The following is a 19422-nucleotide window of genomic DNA, read 5'->3' as shown; positions in this document are numbered from 1 at the left end:
TTTGAGTGTAAGACAAAAAAATGCCCTTTTTCCGTTTGATCTCAAAGCTCCCACCTTAACAAGGGCTCCATTTCGTTCCCTTTTTTTCTCATCTGAAGAAGAATGTTGAATGAGTGGATCTCTCCTTGAGTACATACCCTACAGAATAAGTATTCAACGGGTTAATGCCTCACAACAGCTTCTCATTTTTAGAAATCCTGCAGGATATAAAGTATTCACATAAATCTCTTCCTTAAATAAATCTTGTTGCATACCAGCTCATTTTTAGCATATAGGCACAGAAATGCCCTTTGCATACACATTATTAAGCCTCCTTTACTCAGGAAGGGCAAACTTCTCTTTACTTGCAAGACATGAAGATTCTCATATTGATATGAGAGTCAGTGGTATTTTTAGTAGAAAAATATCAACCACCTGCTCTTTTTAAGCTTTTGCCATCTACAGTGCCTATAAAAAGTATTCCCTCCCTTGGTGTTTAACTCTTTTATTGATTTTATAAATCAATCCTAATCAATGTAATTTTACTTTTTGACCAAAGAAGGTCAAAAAATCTCTTTAATGTCAAAGTGAAAACAGATTTCTACAAAGTGAAGTCAATTAGACAAAAATATGCAATGTAAAAAAGTGACTCAATAAATATTCACCCCCTCTAAGTCATTACTCATAAAGTAGATAAATTAAAGAGGTAAGAAAGCAGAACATGAAGAAAAGATGATCATGCTCTGCTGCAATCAAACAAGCATAAAACTACATAAACTACGTCGATTCCAGATGGTGTTTACACCTTTCATCTGGTGTGGCAGGGGGGTGGTAAGGTACAGAAAAGAAGCGCCCAAAATCCAAGTTTAGATTTGGTCCTGTAGGTAGCAGCAATAAACCCAGAGCTGAGCAGGCATCAACGACAACATAATGACACTGATGGAGTCAGATATAGCATAAAGGAGGAGCTGGGGAGGAGGAGAGTTGCTAAAAGTAGCTTGCAGAGGTAGCAGCAAAATATAGCCAGGATTGAGCATTTTAATTACAACAGCATGAGTGCAGTTAGCCAATAGCATGCTCATCTTATCGTGTTGTATAGTCTCCTATCTTTTTGTGTTGTTGTGTGGTGTCGTATAGAATTGCGTTATATCATAACAATCGTATTGTACTGTATCATTTGGTATCGTATTGTATCTGGTTGTTTTGTGTTGTGTGGTATCGTATCCTTTTATGTTGTGTTGTGTCATACTGTATTGTATCATATCTTTTTGTATTATATTGTATCCTGTTGATTTTTGTGGTGTCATTTGGTGTTATATCCTGTTGCATTGTGCAGTTTTGTGTGGGGTCATCTTGTACTGCACTGATGCATGTCATTGCATCCTATCCTATCCTGTCTCATCCTATTTAAACTTAACTTATGAAGTGTAGTTTATTTTTCTCATCTTAGCTTATGTAGACAAAGACAAAGTTTCTATTAACGGTGGTTTGTTACCTCCCTTCATCCATTAGTCTCTTTAAAAACCGTTTTCTGCTCTGTCCTCCATAGCACATGGCAGACTTCATGTTCATGTACCAAACACACAACTTGAAACCAGTCCTGTACAAAAATCACTCATTATCGATTAGGCTTTCTTTTAATGAAATCTCCCTTGGGTGCCTCATGCAGGTATCTCTACCTCTGTAGGACACAAAGCCGTTTCAGGTGACTCCTCTCCCTTGGGGCCTACAATCAATGAGCCTGCTGCTTGTTTGTGCTGTAATGGCCCATTTAGAATACACCCGTCACAGCTGCCTGGACAAAGCATGCCTTGTTCGTTTGTTTGTGTTTGCTTGTTCACCATTTTCCTTTTTTTTTTTTTTACCCCTTCCTTTTTTACCCGTTGCCTTCTGTAAAGATTTCTCCCTCCCCTCTCTTCTCCCTACCTGTCTGTTGCATGTCCAATCGATCTGTTTGTGTCAGCACTCTTAATGGTCCCTTCGTTTGGCAGCTTCGTTAATACGCTGGACGTAATTGCCATTTTGTGTGAAACAAAGAAAAAAAGGTGGAGTTAAAATGAGCTCAGGTCTCTTGGATTGTTTTGATGAGGCGATTGCTGAACAGGTTTTATTGTGTGATTGTGTGTGCGTTTGTGTGTGGATCAAATCGATTGGTAGCCCTGGGAGCGTTCTCCTACCTGCTCAAGGTGGGGATTAGTGAGAAACTCATCTAATCACTTTAAGCTGTGGAGACTCACTTTGGCTTTTCCATTGTTTTTGCTGCCGTTAAATGGACAGAGCATTCAGCCCACTGTGGTAGACGCTGTAGCCGACTCTTATGAGTAGAGAGAATGACAATGAGGTGGAGAGGAGAGGGGAAGTTACCAAGGCAAAGACACCCAAGTTTGGAGGAAAGAAAACTTTCTGCTTACGGTCAGAAAGCAATTCACTAAAGTAAAGCTTTAGAAAAATGCCTAGATCAAGGCAATATTGGAGAAAATCCATGTCTTATGGGTATTACTCCATTGTGTCAAGGTTGCAACTGAAAATACCAAAACTACTGTACTTTGTTAAATTGTTAGAAGTCACTTTGGAGACTCCTAACTCACAACCTTATGTTGAAGTCAGAGTCACACTATTAAGGGCACTGAAGTTTAAATCAAGTGGTTGTAAGAAATCAGCATTTCATACTTTCAATGAGGTCTCAATTGGAAACCAAAATCTTGCCTTGCATTTAAATTAAAGTGGAAAATTGAACCAGCAACTCAGACTGACTCACTATGCTGTCCTGGGGGATCTCCCTCCAGACCTTGTCCCAGGCATCATTGAACTCCTGGACTGTCTATTTCTCTGCCTGGCTCAGTCAGATGCTTAACCTTGCATTGTTTCTCCATTGGATTCAGATCAGGTAAACAAGAGAACCAGTCATTGGTATCAATACCTTCATCATCCAGGAATTGCCTACACAGTGTTGCCACATGAGGCAAAGCAATGACTGTGTTTACATGAACTTGAGTATCCCGGTTATGAGTCGTATCCTGGTTTTTATCATATTTGGGATACTGTGTTTATATGTGCACAGAGAAACCCGGTTATTCATATCCCTGTATACATGAGGAAAACTAGTATCCCTCTTTCTGATCACTGATTCATTTCTGCACAGGAACCTATGATATTATTTTACAACACCAGACGAGGTAAGTTTGAAATTTGAGAAAAATTAGATCACTTTTATTTTGGGTTCAACACAGTTAAATGCCAGCATCACGTTGCAGATATGGTATCCATCTCATTCCAACAAGGGGAGAAAACACAAACAATGTCATTTATATTAAGAACATTTGCTAACAGGTGATAAAGCATCTATAGAAACGAGACTGAGAGGATGGCAAGGAGTGAAAGAGAGATCTCAAATAAATAAGCTTAAAATAACTTGATATTTCAAACTATTATCACTATTGGGCGATTAGAATTATTATTATTAAATACTACGAAAGTTTGGCAGAGATGCCAAGAGAGAGTGAAGCAACTTGCCGTTGACTTATCTCACGAAATAACTGTCCAGGAAACGACTTCAAAATAAAAGTCTGTGAAAATGGGACAGCTCAAAGTGGGCCTTGAAAAGGGTTGAGCTTTTACTTTGAAAAATACACCGGAAGTGTCATCGTTTCTAAATGTCAGGACTGGGAGGAGCTCTAATTCCCGGTAACTCTTGGTGTGAGTGGTCCTTCTCTGTCTCCACAGTGAACTACACTCATGTGTCATTCATGGCTGAAATATTAAACAGTTTAGTTCAGGTTTTTTTCAAAATATGAGCATGTTTTGACTGCCGTCAGCTCACAGACTGATCCTCTGCAGACACAGCCAGCTGTCACTGTCTCTGCGCAGAGATCAGCTGTTCCTCTGCCACTCAGATGCAGTATTTACAGTATCTGAAGTTAGATTAAGTTAATTTTAAGTTAAGGAGAACTCCAAAGCCCATTGCCCATTGCTTCTGAGGATTTCGTCCTGGTACCCAAACTTGGAGGATGATGGGACAAACTTTCTGTCACCACCAAGGAGTTTAATGTGCGTACAAGGAAAGCCTGAGGCAGGGAGAGAAGCAGCAATAAAACCAGAGAAGAGGGGACATCAGTGACAGCAGTTTGACATTGAGCAAATAGGAGGAGCTGGGGGGGAGGAGGGTTGCAAAAGGCAGCTTGCAGAGAGAGCAGCAAAGCATTGCCAGGCTAACCTTGCAAAGTAGATGGATGCGCCCATTTCCTTGTTTTTCATTGGCAAATCCATCTTGTCAAGCTCCCATCTAAACTGTTTGGGCCCTGTTAGAAAGTGACAGGACCAATTAATGATGAGGGGCAGTACTTTCAGGCAGGGCAGAGTCGTGATGTAAACAAGCAGCAGCAAGAGACCGGTACAATTATGGCGGAAGAGATTGGCGTTGATGCTGCTAAAGTGCAAGTTCTATCAGAACTTGACAACAGTTCTTCATTAAAAAGAACAAACAACAGCAGTGAGTTGTTTTCTTTTCAAAAATGACAAAAGTCGAGTACTTGCATGTCTATAGTTGCCATGTTTCGCGTTATTCCCTGTAGCTGTGCACGCGCAGCTCGATAGCTGCTACGTGACGTGTTTTGTTGCTCTTATTGGCCTGTAGAGATGTGACAGAGCGTTCATCCAATCACTTTCTGAGTTTTTTCAAAGCCTCTGCCTTTTCTCAAACGTTTCCTATGGGAGCTTTCCCAGATGGATTTGTGAAACAAATTCATCTAGTCTGTCAGGTTATAGCCAGGCTAGAGCAGTTTAAATAAGGCAGCATGAGTACAATTAGCCAATAGCGTGCTTAGAGTGAATCAGCTAGCCGTCAACTAATAAGGGCTTGCATGAGATCAGCTGATCTCATTTTTATGGGTGTGCACGACTGTGTGGCCTGCCTGAACCAACGCTGTATGCTCAATTTCCTCACTGTCAGTAAAGACAGTTGGCAAATCAAAGTCTTGACAATTGCAGTCAGGGGAAAAGCAAGTATATCTTTTCCATCAAATGTCTTTTTTTTTTGCTCTTCTTTTAATAAGGAACTGTCCAGCTCTGATAAAAGTGCTGCTAAAGCCACATCCACAATCTCTTCACTGGCTGCCATGTTTACAGCTATTTGGGTCTGCAGGCTTTGTCAGAGGAAACAAGAGATGTTCTACTCCAAAACAAAACTAAAAAGCGTGTTTTTGATTCAAGTATTAAAATGGAGACTCAGCAGAAAGGAAGAGGGGAGAGAACTTCAGTGGCTTACTTGGTGGTGTAGATGAGGAAACTGTGAGCTGATGCCCACAGGAGCTACTGCTGTCAGAGTAGAACTGGACACTTCTTCAGGACATTTCTGGTCAATAATGGCGACTCACAAGATGCCTGCAGCCTGCATCACTCCCCATCCAGAGTTCATTACCTTACTGAATGCTGATGTTTTAGAGACCTTCTTCAATTTTCCAAAAAGAATTGGGGATAATAACCGACCCCGACCAAAAGAGCTGAACAGAAATTTGTCATCAAAGTAACTTTATGGCTTTCACTTTAATCCTTTAAGGGCGGATGAAAACATTGTGTCAGCTGATACGTAAACTTCAGCCAGCATTGTTTTTGGCCCATTTTTATGTAAAACTTGCTAAATTATGCAGTGCAGCTAAACCCATCTGTGGTGCTATCTAATCCTAGATCCTAAAGTGTGTCCTGTTTGAAGGGGAAATGCTCATTGACATCTCTGGAGGCAGATGGCAGAAATTCTGCCAAGTACCTCATACAATCTCACAAAAATACTGAAATATCCCTTAAAGGATGATTTTGTGGACCATAATGTGGCCACCTACAGGGGTTTTTAGTACACTGCAAATCTAAGTAAACTCTCTACCACTGAACAAACTAATGAGACAAAATACAGAACATGATCTCTATCGGCTTCATATCTGATTAGTGCTTACCTAGTAGCTTCAAACTTGCTATCTAGATAAAATTAGCTTCGTTTTTGAAATTTCAGACCTTTCCTCAAAATGCTAAATAATTGCTGGAAAAATAAATTCCAGTGACTTTGTAGAAAGGGCAATTCTCAATCCAACATTCAACAAAAGAACAGAAGCTGAGATTGTCTTACTGGACTTCATATCCATGAAGAACACAGAGTAGGTTTACTTTCAGCTTTGATAACTTTCTGCATAATTACACGGGAGCGGTGCTGAATAAAAGAAGAGCTGTGTGATTGTAGTTTGTAGTAGTGAAGGAGATGATGGAATTCTTCAGCCTGTCTTAGCCTGCGTGATTGGCATTTTCCAACAATACATCAGATTTCTTGAAAGTTGTAATTTCAAAGAAACAATTCTTACAAACAGCATAGTTTCACCAGAATGTTCAGCAAAGGCGAAGGCAACAATTTTATTATTGCTTGTTTGCAAAACAGTGATTTTCCTCCCACCCTTCCACTATCTTTGTTCTGTTTGACGTATGGTGTTTCGATTATTCTGTACTTTTTGTCTATACCACCTGTTGTTCTTGAAGCCAGTCCACCAGCCTTCCCTTTATACTTTAAAGTCTGCAGTTTCGGGGCATCCACACACTCCTGCCTCTCGTCTTTTCTTTGCCCCTCTGTGTTTTTCTCAGAGGCCGTGGCGTTGTCGTTCAGCATGCGATGTGAGCAGCCGTCTCTTAAGATGAGGCCCCTGGGCAGGCACGCCGGCGGGCACAGAGCGGCTGAACCCAATCAACCTATCGATCTCTGCCAGGGCTACTTGGGCGAGCCTGGCCCCGGTGTGCATCCTCTGCTGTGGGCAAAAGCTTCCCCTCCCCATCGGCTCCTGTCCTCCAACTCATCTTCCACCTTCCTCTACACCAGTCGCCATGGAGACCAATGGTCCCATTTCTCCTCTTGAGGGCTTCTTTCAGTCATGTTAGGACTCTTCCTCTCTTCCCTCCAAATCTCTTTGTTGAGTGTCGTAACTTGTCACATTCTCATTATATCCCCGTTACATAAACTCTTAACACATTTAGGCTATTTCGAGCCGCTCAGCATATGTATCTGATGGAGAACAAGTTATTGAATGTATGCTCTGTGCCTGTTAGGCGTTTTAATAAGTGCTGGATAGACAGTTCTAGACATTTCCCATCATCCCTGAGTGGGTGCATGAGAGTGTGGCTACTGAAATAACATCCCTCATTCTGCAAAAGAAGTACAAGTAAGACTGACGGACAGGACAATGGCTGTCCGGGAGAGATATTTATTTATCAGAATTTCACAATCCTCATTACATGGTCGAAGTTATATGAATTCTAATGATTAATTCCATCTTCATCAGTGATGGTTTTTATTTAGCCTCTAGAAAACTTATGAGTAGGCAGGCAAATAGTTTTTGCTTTATCTATTCATCTGTCTTCCACCTGTAGACTGTTTTCAGGATTAGTTGTATTAAAAAGATAAGAATAAAAAAGGTTGCTTAAGGTCTGCACTGTTGTAAAACCTGCACAGTGCAGTTCCACCTTCCTCCTCACAGACACTGTGAATTTCCTGAAAAGGGGATTGAGAGAAGCTAAAGAACCAAGATACAGAAATATTACCAGATTCTGTGCAATCACGTCTTTGCTAACATCTACAGCCTGCTATTTTCAAAGTTTTGGCATCTGGAATACAGTGTCTGTAAAAAGTATTCAACCCCTTGGATGTTTTACCCCTTCATTGAGTTTATAAATCAATCATGGTCAGTATAATACACAAAAGAAAGCTGTTTAATGTCAAAGTGAAAACAGATTTCAACAAAGTAATGTCAATTAGATAAAAATATTTAATGTAAAATAAGTGCATAAATATTCACCCCCTTCTCCAATCACAGTGCTGAGTCTGTGTGGATAGGTCTCAGTCAGGTTTGCACATCTGGACACTGCAATTTGACTCCATTCTTCTATGCGAAACTGCTCAGTCAGGTTGCACAGCGATCAGGCGTGAACAGCCCTTTTCAAGTCCACCCACAAATTCTCGGTTACATTGAGGTCTGGGCTTTGACTTGACCGCTCCAGAACATTCACCTTGTTGTCTTAAACCACCTTTGAATAGCTTTGCTGTATGCTTCGGGTCATTATTGCTAGAAAAAAAAATGTACTCCCAAGCCATAGTTTTCTTGTAGAATGAGTAGGATTGACCTCCAGCATTTACCTATGTTTTGCTGCGTTTAATTTACCCTCTATCTTTACAAGCCTTTCAGCATTGCCTACCAAGAAGCATCCCCACAGCATGATGCTGCCACCATGTGTTTCACAGAGGGGATGGTGTGTTTGCGGTGATGTGTAGTATTTGGTGTCTGCCAAACAAAGCGTCTTCCCCAGTGACCAAAAAGCATTTTGTTCTGATCAGACCAATAAAAATTCTTTCACTCTCCCACATACCTTTTGGTGAGCTCTAGTCAAGCCTAGTCGCCTTCAAATGCTTGAAATTTCAAGAATTTCAACAACAAAGTTATCAACACATAACCTTTAGGTGAAATGTAGCTGCTTGTGCATTACCAAAACTTCCTGCTTCGCTTAGCTTCCTCTGAACAGCTCTTAAATTCATTTAATATGTATTTTTTAATGGCAAGTGATAGATTATTATATTTCCATTTTCTGTTGATTGTCATCTCTTTTAATTCTTGTCTTTTTCACATTTTATTTTAAGGCCTTCTGTTGCTCTAAATGCTTTTAATGTTATAAATATTCTGTTTTAACTATGTACAGCACTTTGATTTTTGTTTGTATGAACAGTGCTCTGCAAATTAACTTGCCTTACCCTGTCTTATTTTGTACAACTCCTATTCCAAAAAAAAGTTGGGGTGCTGTCCAAAATGTTCATTAAAACAGAATAAAATGATTTGCAAATCTCATAAACCCAAGCCACAGGAACTGATGCAAACCTATACCATCAGAGATGTAGGTTTTTGATAACAAGCTGGATGGTTTGAGTTTGCTGCACACAATCTCCATGGTTTCCAAAAAGAATTTCCAATTTTAATGCGTCTGACCACAGAACAGTTTTCCATTTTGCCTGAGTCCATTTAAAACAAGCTTTGGCCCAGAGAGTAAACTTCATTTCTGGATTGTTTCCACATGTGGCTTCTTCTCTGCATGACACAGCTTCTTTACATTTGTGGATGAACAGCACAATTGTGTTGACAGACGATAATTTCTAGAAGTGTTCCTGAGCCCATGTTGGGATTTCCAGTACAGAATAATGCATTGTCTTTTGCTCACAGATTTTTCTAGAGATTCTCTAAACCTTTCGATGATACTATGTACTGTAGATGATAGGATATTCAAAGTCTTTGCATTTTTCATTGAGGAACATTTTCTGAATTTGTTCTACCATCTTTGGAGATAGTTTTATGAATACTGGTGAACTTCTACTCATCGTTACCTCTGAGAGACTCTGCCTCTCTAAAATGCAGCTTTTATACACATTCATGATACTGGCTTGTTGCCAATTAACCTAATTAGTAGCTGTATTTTTTTAATTGCACTTACTTTTCCAGTGTTTTGTTTCACTATCCCTATTTTTTTAGATGACTTGGTGCCATCATATTCAAAATAAGCTAATGTTCTTCATGAAATGGTAAAATGTCTCAGTTTCTACATCTGATATGTTGTTTACATTCAATTGTGAATAAAAATGGATTCATTAGATTTGCAAATCATGTTCTTTTGTTTTTTTCTGTGAAGAAGGTGATGGAAATGTGATACTGGATTCTTTTAGATATAAATTTATCAACTTTCTGTATGAACCTGCATCCTGCAAGAATAACCTTCTGTTAAACTTTATGGATGTTAGTGGTGCAGGTGCGACAAATTGATTTACCTGCCCAGTCACCCCCTTTTCCCCCCATTTATCAGTATCACCAAATCCATCACAATCACACATAGGCATACATGCTGAGCAATCCCACCCCCCCAAACTTTTCCAAATACTGCTCCCCCTTAACCCTGCCAGGCTATACTGTGCTGTTTAATTGCTCTCTCAAATCAAATCAATAACAGTGAGCCATGTGTCGGGGTGGGGGGGCAAAAAATCGATTGTTGCAGCTTCACGGCCGAGTCAGAACGGGAGAAGGAGGAGTGGATTGAAGCAGTCCAGGAATCGATTGCTGAGACACTCTCCGACTATGAAGTGGCAGAGAAGATCTGGTTCAACGAGGCCAACAGGAGCTGTGCCGACTGCCGCACCCCCCAACCGGAGTGGGTGTCTGTCAATCTGGGCGTGGTCATCTGTAAGAAGTGTGCAGGTAAGAGCCTCACTCAACACCTTTCTTCCACTCTATAATCCAAATAAACACAAAATATAAACAACATGCAGCACATGTACAAATAAACACTAGTCCACACAGGTATTGTGTCAATGTTGCAAAGCCTTTATTTGATAGATTTCAGAAAGCAGTGGTTCCCACTTTGTGAGGATAGACTTTGGAGTTGCTGAGTCAGAAATCACACAGGCACAAAACTCCTGAGGACTGACCAAAATGTCAAGTCTGGGTTGCATTTGTGAACGTAAACAGCTACATTTTTCACCCAAACTTTTTTTTTTCCAAGCAAGGTAGCAAATGGCAAAAAAAGAAACAAATCCAGAGAGGTCAGAGTGATGTGCTGATGTATAAATGCTGCAGGTAAACAATTTATAAGTATGGGAATACCAACAGAAAATGTGTCCAAGTTTATATTTTGTTGGTAAAAAATTTCCTGTTATCATGTATGTTGATAGGATAAGACAAGATACGCTTAGATAAGATTTTTCGGATCTCAAGAGAGGAAATTCTGGCTTGTTACAAAACCAACAAAAGAGAAAAAAATGTGGGAAAAATACAATACAAGTAAAAATAAGAATAAGCAGCACAAATAAAATAAATTGGATCATATAAAACTAAAAGTGCAAAGGTACAGTGCCTATAAAAAGTATTTACCCCCTTGTATGTTTTACCTTTAATGAATTAGAATCAGTTATGGTTGATTTAATTTGGCTTATCTGACAAAAAAAACAAAAAAACAAAAGCACTCTTCAATGTTGAAGTAAAGACAGATTTCTACAAAGTTTTTCAATAACCTATTCTCTGAGTTTCTTGGAGTGTAATTTGTCTTCATGGTGTAATGGTAGCCAGGAATACTGATAAACCAATTACATAAAACATTTTTGTAGAAATGTATTCTTTACTTTGACATCACGGAGTTCTTTTTTTTTTGTGTGGGGTGTTCCAAAAAAGCTGAATTATTTTGACCATGATTGATTTATAAAATCATTAAAAAGGTTAAACATCCAAGCAAGGTGAACACAGTTTATAGCCTCTGTATGTGTTTGAAGGCGATCATTAAAACATGATGCCTCTGGCTCTGGCTATCACCGGTGTGGAGGCTAAAACAGTGAGCTGTTTTGTCCTTATTAATTTCACTTCACTTACATGCATGAGCCAAATGCTTAAACAGCCAGGAACCTGTTATTGAAAAATTAATCATTTATTTTACTAATTTTTATCAATCCTTTATTCTTTTCTGTATCTAAAGTGTTCGTAACAAAAACAGAACCAAAAGAGTCTAATCAGTTTGAACGAGACTCTGAAAAAGGCTGAAATTAAAAGGCTTGTTAGTCCTCCATCATTATTCTATCTGTGTGGTCTGATGTTTTGTTTGTGTGTCTGTGAGCATCCACTCTGACCCTGAGGCTCGTCTGGAGGAAGTTCTCAGGTGATAAGCCACTTATGGGAGTTGGCGTCTGGCCTCTGGGCTCTCTAATCTATTTGGTGATGCTGGACGGCTCAGATGAAATGACAACAAAGATTAAGCTGCGGGCGAGAACTTGGGGGATCCCAAACTGCTTCTTGACCCGCTAAACGTGATTAGAGAGAAGCAGCGGCCATGCTTAATCTAGAGGGAGATCTCTATGGTGTGTTTTTTTCTTCTTCTTCTCCTTTTTCCACCCTCTAGATCTTTCCCAGCCCTGAGATTTCTCCCAGAGTCATAATTTTTAATGCGATTCTTCCCCTCACCTCTGCAAAGCCCATGTAATTGGAGCGCATCAGATATCCAACATCCCTTTTCAAACAGCCTTAAATGATTTCATTTGCAGAGCTGTTTAATATTACATTTTGTCGACATGTCATGGAAGAGACGGTAGAATATCTGCAACGAGGAAGCTGTCCTCACACTGTGCTGTTCTTAAATTAGGTGGTGGTCGGTTTGGAATACCAATGACTGCTCACGCTTTTAATTAGCGCTCTCATGTCATGGACAATAAAGAGAAATGCTGAACAAGAGGAAGAGGGAAGAAGTAATGAGAGGGCTAATGGTGAAAATGATCCCACATTGGCTTTTCCTCTTTTCATGCCAAGAACGAATGAATTTTAATACTCTGTAGCTTCCCTCTTTGATGTGAAGCTATAGACTATTAATATATTTTTTTGTTTCCATTGAGTGGAGTACGCATAGGCTCTGCTTTAATGAAAATACACATCATTAAAAGAAGGTAAATCTTTGCAAAAATACAGTAATTTACAAGTACTATCACTCTACCCTATATACGCTTAAACCACTTCCTGAGACATACATTCTAATCAGATTCTCATTTATTTTTTGGTGGATTTGTTTTACTGTAGAAAGTGAGAACATAAACTTAATGTTTTTTTAATGAGAAACATTGTCTAAGAGTCACAGGAGGACCTTTTGTAATTAATCTACTGTGGCCCCTCACAGCTTGAACTGTCAGAACCAATCAGCAATTTAAAAAAATAATAATTTTCTGTCTGCATGATTCATTTTCATGATAAGTGGCTCAATATCTAACAAGTATATGTTTTAGGATCCCTAGGAAATAGCATTTTAAGACTAATACAATGTGACGCATTTTCAGCCCTTCTGGCTGTCTATTAAGATGGACAGTGCTGCTCTTTTACTTACCTGAAGCCAGAATACCCCAGTGAGGAGCACCAACGTGTTGGTGGACCTCTACTGAAGAAAAACTCATCTTTCCGGGCATGTTGATTATCAGCACAAGTATAAAGAGGAAACCAGCAGACAGAAATGTGTAATTACAACAAGAAGAGACATGTGTTATTCAAAGATTAATCACTTTTGAACCATAAATCGTAGCCACCTACTTATTTCGTCCTATGGAACTCCTCCATTGTGACGTTCTAATCACGCTATCCAGGCCTACAGAACGTTTTCTAACAGCCTGGTGCCTGGGTGTCTTTCTGGGGTCTTCACAGGTTACATTCACACCAGTAACTTTGGTATTGTCTTTTCGTCATTTTTTTAAAAATTCATTTTTCACATGTCCCTTGCGGCTAATGTTGTGGACATATTACCTGCTTGTATCTAGCAGTTCATTGTGACTTGGCTGTAACAACCAATGGCATGCTGCTCCGTCGTACCATGATGCATTGCCAAACAGCGCCTGCGCAAACACTTAGAAACTGGAGGAGAAAAAGACACAGACAGGCTGTAATGTGTCACGCTGTGTGACTACAGACAGGAAATCCTCTGAGTAATGACTCGAATTCCCAAAAGCAAATGGACTTTTTTTAATGTGAATATTTTGAAGAATTTTTGTCACCGAATAATAATTATTTTCTCTTCCTCGGGTTTGTGTCTTGTGGCAATCCTGTTTATAAGCTCTGAAGGCAGCCCCTTGGTTTTAGCTCTGATATGCATTGTCAGCCGTAAGGCCTTTCTAAAGCAGGTCCAATCAAATAGATTTACCAAAGGTGGACTACAACAAGGTGTGGAAACATCTCAGCAATGACTGAGAGAAGTGGGAGGAACCTGAGCTAAATTCAAGCGTTGTTCCAAAGAGACTGAATACTTATGTCAACAGGATATTTCTTTTTTGTAATTTTTCAGAAATTTGCAAAAATTTCAAATATTCTAGCTTCCCTTTGACATAATGGGGTACCAGGTGTATTTACTCCTGATCAAATTTTAAGCCCAGTTGAAAAATGGCAAGACTTTACATTTTGCACTGTTGGATCTTAAGAAGGTTCTAAATAGAGCTTCAAAATGCAAAAAAGAAGAAATGAGTGAGGAAAAAAAAAGAGTAAGCAATTTATTAAAAACAACTAAGTTGAAATAGGCTGTTCATCAGCTGATCAAACGTTGAAGACCATAGCTAAAAAAACAAAAAAACAAAACCCCACTCAAAACAGAAATAAAAGTCTCAGTAATGAGTAGCTCCACCGTTCTTGTTGATCACTTCAAAAATTCGTTTCGGCATGCTTGATGCGATTATTTCCAGGAGGCAAGTGGGAACGTTGCTCCTGGTGGTGAAGATGGCTTCGCGAAGGGCATCCACTCTTCTTAACTGATATCCATTTTTGTAAACTTCTCTTCATCCATCCCCAAATGTTCTCAGTTGAATTTAGATCAGTGGAACACGCAGGATGGTCCAAAAGAGTGACGTTATTCTCCTGGAAGAAGTCCTTTGTCAGGCGGGCATTGTGAACTGCAGTGTTGTCCTGTTGAAAAACCCAGGCGTTACCACACAGACGAGGGCCCTCAGTCATGAGGGATGCCCGCTGCAACATCTCCACATAAGCCAGCCAGTGTTTGTCACCCCTGCACAACCTGACGCTCCATTGTTCCGTTGAAGTAAAAAGCAGCCCAGGTCATGGTGGTGCCCCCTCCACTGTGCCACGTAGAAAACATCTCAAGTGGGATCTCCTTGTCATGCCAGTAATGTTGGAAGCCACCAGGACCGTCAAGGTGAAATTTTTCTCATCAGAGAATAAAACTTTCTTCTACCTTTCAGTGTCCCATGTTTGGTGCTCCCTTGCAAAGTCCAAACGGGCATTTTTGTGGCGTTGAAGGAGACGAAGAATTCGAAGACGTTTTTTGTTTTTAAGCCCTTCCCTCGCAGATGCTGTCTGATGGTGACTGGGCTGAAATCAGCACCAGTAACGGCCTTAATTTGGGTCATGATTCGTCCTGTGTCTTGACGGACAGCTAATCGGATCCTCCGGCTCAGCACCAGTCCAATTCTTTTGGGTCTACCACTTGACTTTTTGTTCCATAACCCTCAGGATGTTTGAGGAAATTCAAATTGACTCAGCAGCAATGGCGCGTTGCGAGAGGCCTTGCTTATGCAGCTAAACAATATGACCGCGTTCAAAGACAGAAAGCTTTCTTGCCTTTGCCATCAGAGGTCATGGCAGTGTGAACACCTGACAGAAAATGACATTGAATCCACATTTTTGCACAGATTTAGGCTTCTAAAGACTTTGGTCTTAAACTTTTGATCATCTGATTAACAGCCTATTTCAGTTTAATTGTTTTCAATAAATTGCTTTCTTAAATTCTTTTTTTGTCTCACTCCCATTTCTTCTTTTTGCATTTTGAAGCTCTACTTAGAACCTTCTTAGGATCCAACAGTGCAAAATGTAGATGCTTGCTATTTTCAACTGGTCTTAAAATTTCAGTCAGAGTGTATACATGACAAAATTAATTTAAAGGATTATAGCATCAAGCTGCCACATAAAAATAAGAAAAAAGGGAAGTAGGACTGAATACTTTATGAACACACTGTTTCTGAATAATACATTTCGTCTTTTTTCCCATGGATGAGGTCAATATATCCATACAAGCAGGGCCTATTTGTAAATTGTTATGGATCTTCTGCCAGTTTGAATTATTGACCAAATTATTTCAATATTTATCAGTAGTAATCATGTCTTTTTTAAAGTAAACTCTATTGATTTTGTGCTATGAACTGCTATTGTGGTGAGGCTAATTCTGTTAATGATGATTGCCTTTATACATTAGCATTAAGCTAAAAAACATAAGTTGTGCATCCTGGTCAAACTGTGAGAAACTGTGCAACCTCCAGAAGAATAATGAACCAGTCATTGGCATTCCAGCCAATATTTGGCCTCAATAAAGTTGATGTTATCAAATCAATGCTCATTTACACAGTAAGCACCTCACAATATAAGTGAGCTTGACCACAGTGTTAATGCAAATAGTCTGAAATAATTCTTGTACAGTTTAATAGCTAGCTGCTATTCTGTCTTCATGTTGATGTTTTTTTTTAGAGTAAGTAGTGTAAATTGGGTTTTTCTGAGTTTTTTCACTGCTTCTTGTTTCTTGTGAGAACAAGAGTTGTAGCTACAAAATAAAGCAGTAAATGTTGCAAGAGTATAAAACTGAAAAGGTTAAATGGGACTAGTGGGACTGTCTTGATATGTAAATCCAAGTGACCCTCTACTTGAGGTGATCCATGGTTAGATTTAGAATATTTTTCTTTGTCTTTTTGGTGTTTCTCTCTAGTGGTTGACCTTAGAAAAAATCCCATGTTTCAGTGTAAATTATCTTTGCCAACAGCAGAATCTGTCCCTCTTCCTCTATTCCGTTACTTTAGTTCCACCTCTTTGCCCTTTCTCCCACTGTGTAGCTCAGCCAACAGGAGGAAATGACATTACTCCCATGATTTGGAAGCCCATCTCTGCGCTCATAATTGCAATGAACTCCTTCCAACAAGGATGCAACTTGTAGACTCATCTGCTGGCAACAGTTGCCATAGCAACACACAAATACAGCACTCATTGCTTCGCTTTGTTTCCTTCGTACCCGTCAGTGAGCGAGGGGGAAAATGGCACACAAGTACAGGGGGGAAGGGAAAGGGCTCAGTGAACTGTCGCTGGAAAAGTTTTTAATTGGGTCTGAAATCCTTGTTGGGTTGGGCAGTTTTTATGTGAAAGCTGCTGTGATGGGAATGCCCTTTTGCGTGTTGTTTTGGTTCCATCGGAGAGATGAAGACATTTACAACAGGCCATTATGTGGGAAGATCTCAACATGTACCCAGTGGCACGTGCACAGGCTCACTTCTTTCAGCTTCATTACTCTTACACGAGTGAAAATGGTCCTGTGGTGTTGGTGTGGTTCAGCTGATGGAGCGTGGTGGTAGAAATGCAGCAGGCGCCAAGAGGAAAATATTTTCATTGCTTCACAGGTGAAAGTGACAATTTTGCTATTTGGCCTGAATTTGTCAAGCTGAACTCAGGCGGTCTCAAAGACAGAGTATTCCTGTTTTCATTGTGACTGAAAATGGATAAAAGGGAGATTTTAACACAAGTCCTACCACAGCGATGGAAAAATTTTGAAAATAACCTCTCAGAGAAGAAAACTCCCTCTCTGTTTACAGTCGCAGTGCCATACTAGTATAATAATGAACAGATCAGCATTAAAAAGATAATATATTACTGTTGTTGGATAAGTTGTAATTTGAAAAAAAAAAAAAAATCAATTGGGTCCTAATTACCTAGTAATTACCTTGTAATTGCAGATTGATTTCATAGTAGTTTTATTGTAATAAGTATTATTATTAAGTGATTTCTCAACTAAATATTTCTAAAGACTAAGGAGCTAATTACCCAGTAATATGTTGACACTGTACAACATAATGAGTTGAAAATAAGGTAATATCAAGTATTTCAATAGTAATAATGCATTAATTACCAAGTAATTCCTCATAATATTGTGGCGATTCTGGATAATTAGGAGGTATTTTAAGAAGTAACTTCTAAGAAATAAGACGATGGTTATTCCATATAAGTTGCTTATGTCAAGTTACATTGAAGGCACAATGCCTTTAATGTTACTTGAAACTTGGCTGTTTTTTTTAATTACATATAGATAACTTGGGAACTATGAAGGACAGGCTTACTTTAATTTAGTGAGATATGAAGAAATTACCTCCAAATACCTGTGACTTTTGAAGGAAGTTTTTAAGAATCTATTAATAAAGGCATTCAGAAATTATCAAAAAGTTGCTTAAAAATTATTCAGGAAGGACTCGCTTTTTTTATAAATGGCCAAAATAAAGAAATTGCATAGAAGTAATCAAGCAACTTGTATAGTTTTTTTAATTATTATTTTTAAGAAATTACTTGGTAAATTACTACTTAATTAAGGAGAACTGCCAAAGTATTACAATAATCAATACATAATTACTTTGTAACTTCCTTATTATTACCATATTTCTAAATTATAACTTGGTGACACTGCTATTTATTACTAGGTTATTACCACTTTATTCTTATTATTGAGAAATTACTAATGACTAATGACTAGGTAATTAGGGCCCACTAGAACATTTTTTCAGTAAGTTGGAGCTAACAAACTTGTTGCTGCTAATATATAAGGTTTAATTTGAGTTGTTATTCATGGAACAGATCTCAGATTGTCCAAAGATAACTCAATCACTGTGGATGTATTTGTTTGTTTGTTTGTTTGTTTGTTTTTTTCATCAAACCTGAGGGCATGATCAAATTCCCACCACAATGTTTGTGGTGATCCACACAGTCCAATACTTGGCCCCTACCCTTGCAGATATGTTACGACCATGACTGCACTGGTCACACTGGAATTACTGGTGTTGACATGAGGCTTCCATGCATTTTAATTGCTCATTACAATCAAGGTGTTTTTGGCAGCTATAAAGATAACAGGAAGTAACATATTAGAATTAGTGTACTTAATGCAAACATAAGTTGTTACGGCCTCTGAAAAAAATATTAATTTAGATAAAAAATAAGGCTCAAACAAAAGAGACCAATAACATATATAAAAGGACACAGACAAAAGCTTTTGAGTTTCAAAATAATAATCCAAGCTTTATTTATTTGCAATAATTAATTAATTATTCAAACAGTAAATAAATTGATGAAGTTAAAAGGGCTGCAGCTGCCAGCTAAAAAGAACAAAAGAGGGGTGGTGGACGTGGCTAACCGCGCAATGGGCCATTGGACCAGCCACCACCCCAAACTAAAACTACCTAACCTACCCAAAAGAAACTACCTATTTAATCAAGAAAAGAAAACAATGAGAAAATGGGACTACTGCAGACTACAGCCAAACTAAAACAAAACCCAGTAATCTGGACGTGCATGGGGAAAAATTAGACGGACATGAAAAAAGAACTCTTGGAAAAAAACCAAATTAATTAATAATTAACGAAAACAGAAAAGAGAGTTTAAAAAAACAAACAAACAAAAAAAAACTCCTCAGGCGTTTGTCCAGTACGTGTGGCTTGGTGCTATCCCTCTGCCCTGCAATGCTCCCCTCCCCTGCCACTCTAAAGGTGGTTCAGACCAAAAGCAAATTTCGCCTCGTCGCGCGACGAATCCTCGCCGTGTGGCACAACAGACTTGTCGCGCGACCTTTCGCACTGATCTGGTCACAGGTAGTAGGTGAATTCACGTCCTCGGGCATGTTCAAAATACTCAATTTTTTTTTATGTTTTATTTTTTTCCATTTTAATTTTAAAATTTTTTTTTATTTTATTTTATTTTATTTTATAATATTCAACTTTGGTGACAAATTTGCCTGAGGCCGTGACGCGATGGCCAATCACTGTTGGCAGAAGAGGATGACATCAGCAATGGAGGAGAAAGTAACACCTTCGTACAGATACTGGAGCTCTCCAACTCCACTCAA

General features: G+C 39.0%; 1 protein-coding gene across 3 annotated transcripts in view; it reads left to right on the top strand.

Annotated features, from left to right (window-relative positions):
• Positions 1-19422, top strand: part of arap2 (ArfGAP with RhoGAP domain, ankyrin repeat and PH domain 2) — a 232484-nt gene that overhangs the window by 92735 nt on the left and 120327 nt on the right. For all 3 annotated transcript variants that reach the window (XM_041778717.1, XM_041778719.1, XM_041778718.1), the window contains exon 11: positions 10036-10235. In XM_041778717.1, coding sequence (XP_041634651.1) covers positions 10036-10235 — 200 coding nt within the window. The remainder of the gene's footprint in view (positions 1-10035; positions 10236-19422) is intronic.

Source organism: Cheilinus undulatus, linkage group 22 (assembly GCF_018320785.1).
Source record: "Cheilinus undulatus linkage group 22, ASM1832078v1, whole genome shotgun sequence".
NCBI classification, from domain to species: Eukaryota; Metazoa; Chordata; class Actinopteri; order Labriformes; family Labridae; genus Cheilinus; species Cheilinus undulatus.
This window is presented reverse-complemented; position numbering and strand designations above follow the sequence as displayed.